Genomic DNA, 1410 nt, shown 5'->3' on the forward strand with positions numbered 1-1410 from the left:
GCCCGAACCGCATCTCCGGGATGGCAGGTAGGTCCGGCTGCTGGCTCAGGTTTTAAGCATGCTGTGGTGCTGATGGTTCGGTTCGGTTCGGTTCGGTTCGGATCCCTGGGCTGATCTGCGTCGCCAGAGCTCGGTGTCTTTAAGCGGTGTCAGCTGCGGCTCTGCCCGCCGCGAAGCCTTCAGCCTCGGATGCAGAAGGGAGGAGACTCCGGTTCCGGAACCGTCAGAAATCTGGACCCTGGTGTTCTGCAGTGACCGGATGGATGCGATTGGACTCATAACTGGGTCAATGTGAGAGGAGACCGAACCGTCAGAGGTGTGAGGAGCCGGGCCTCAGACATCAGATACGGGCCGGTACCGAACCCTGATCAATCAGCAGATTTGAAATCCTGGACAGAACCTTTCAGGTCCAAATTGATGAAAGTAAAAATCAGGAGCTGCTTCATAACGAAACCACCAGAGAGCCAATGGACCCGAACCGGTCCAGATTCCCAGAGACTGAAATTCCAGTTGGTTCGTTTTGAATCTGATTTTTGTGTAACTTGTTAAAATGTTAACTTGACGCCTTTTGGACCTTCAGAGAAGCAGAACTTTGGCCCGGTTCACCAGGTCCAGATATCCTCTCACTGGCCACTTTATTAGGCACACCTGATTGGAGAAACGTCTGCTCCTTGGACCAGATTGACCTGATGACATCACAGTTGCTGCAGTTTCCATGAGCAACGTTGGTGTTGCTGCCAGAACCTTTATATGGTTCTGTTGCAGACTCCAGGTTCAGTCGGGTTAGGGTGAGCAGAACCTCTGGACCTTTTTCTCTGGAGGTCAGTGAAAGGTCAACAGGAAGTTGTAAGATGTGCAAACAGCCTTGGCTTCGTTTGGTTTGGCTTTAAAACCTCTGGAAAACCATCAGGACGAGTTGTTGCTATGACAACGCGTCCTGTATTGAGGGCAGGTGAGTCAGGTGAGTGTCTCCTGCTGCAGGTCCTCCTGTCGGGCCCTCGGCTCCCAGCGTCCCCGTCAGACCGCCGGCCCTCTGAGGATGTCGGACCTTGTGATCCTGCTGGGCTCCAGCTTCGGGACCGGGACCGGAATGGACCCCCGAGCCACACAAACGCTCGCTGTGCTGTTTCTGGTGGCTGGCACACTGGTTTCCATGACGACCACAAGCTCACCTGCTGCAGGTAAACTGCATTTCTTCAAACTGCTGCTAGTTGGTGTTGTGGCCTCCAGAAGAAGAATCTGGAATCTGTTTCTATTTCTGATTTTATGTTCATGTTGTCAATCCTCCCACATCACTGACTCACTCTGTCCTCACACACACACACACACACGCACGCACGCACGCACGCACGCACGCACGCACGCACACACACACACACACACACACACACACACACACACGCTGTCGGT

At 53.5% G+C, this 1410-nt stretch overlaps 1 protein-coding gene across 1 annotated transcript in view; it reads left to right on the top strand.

The window, feature by feature from the left end:
* The first annotated feature begins 528 nt into the window (after positions 1 to 528).
* Positions 529 to 1410, top strand: part of LOC103459830 (UPF0606 protein KIAA1549) — a 20272-nt gene continuing 19390 nt past the window's right edge. The window contains 2 exon segments of the mRNA XM_017302972.1: positions 529 to 977; positions 979 to 1181. Of these exon segments, the coding sequence (XP_017158461.1) occupies positions 925 to 977; positions 979 to 1181 (256 nt within the window). The 5' untranslated portion in view covers positions 529 to 924.

Source organism: Poecilia reticulata, unplaced genomic scaffold, assembly GCF_000633615.1.
Source record: "Poecilia reticulata strain Guanapo unplaced genomic scaffold, Guppy_female_1.0+MT scaffold_125, whole genome shotgun sequence".
NCBI classification, from domain to species: Eukaryota; Metazoa; Chordata; class Actinopteri; order Cyprinodontiformes; family Poeciliidae; genus Poecilia; species Poecilia reticulata.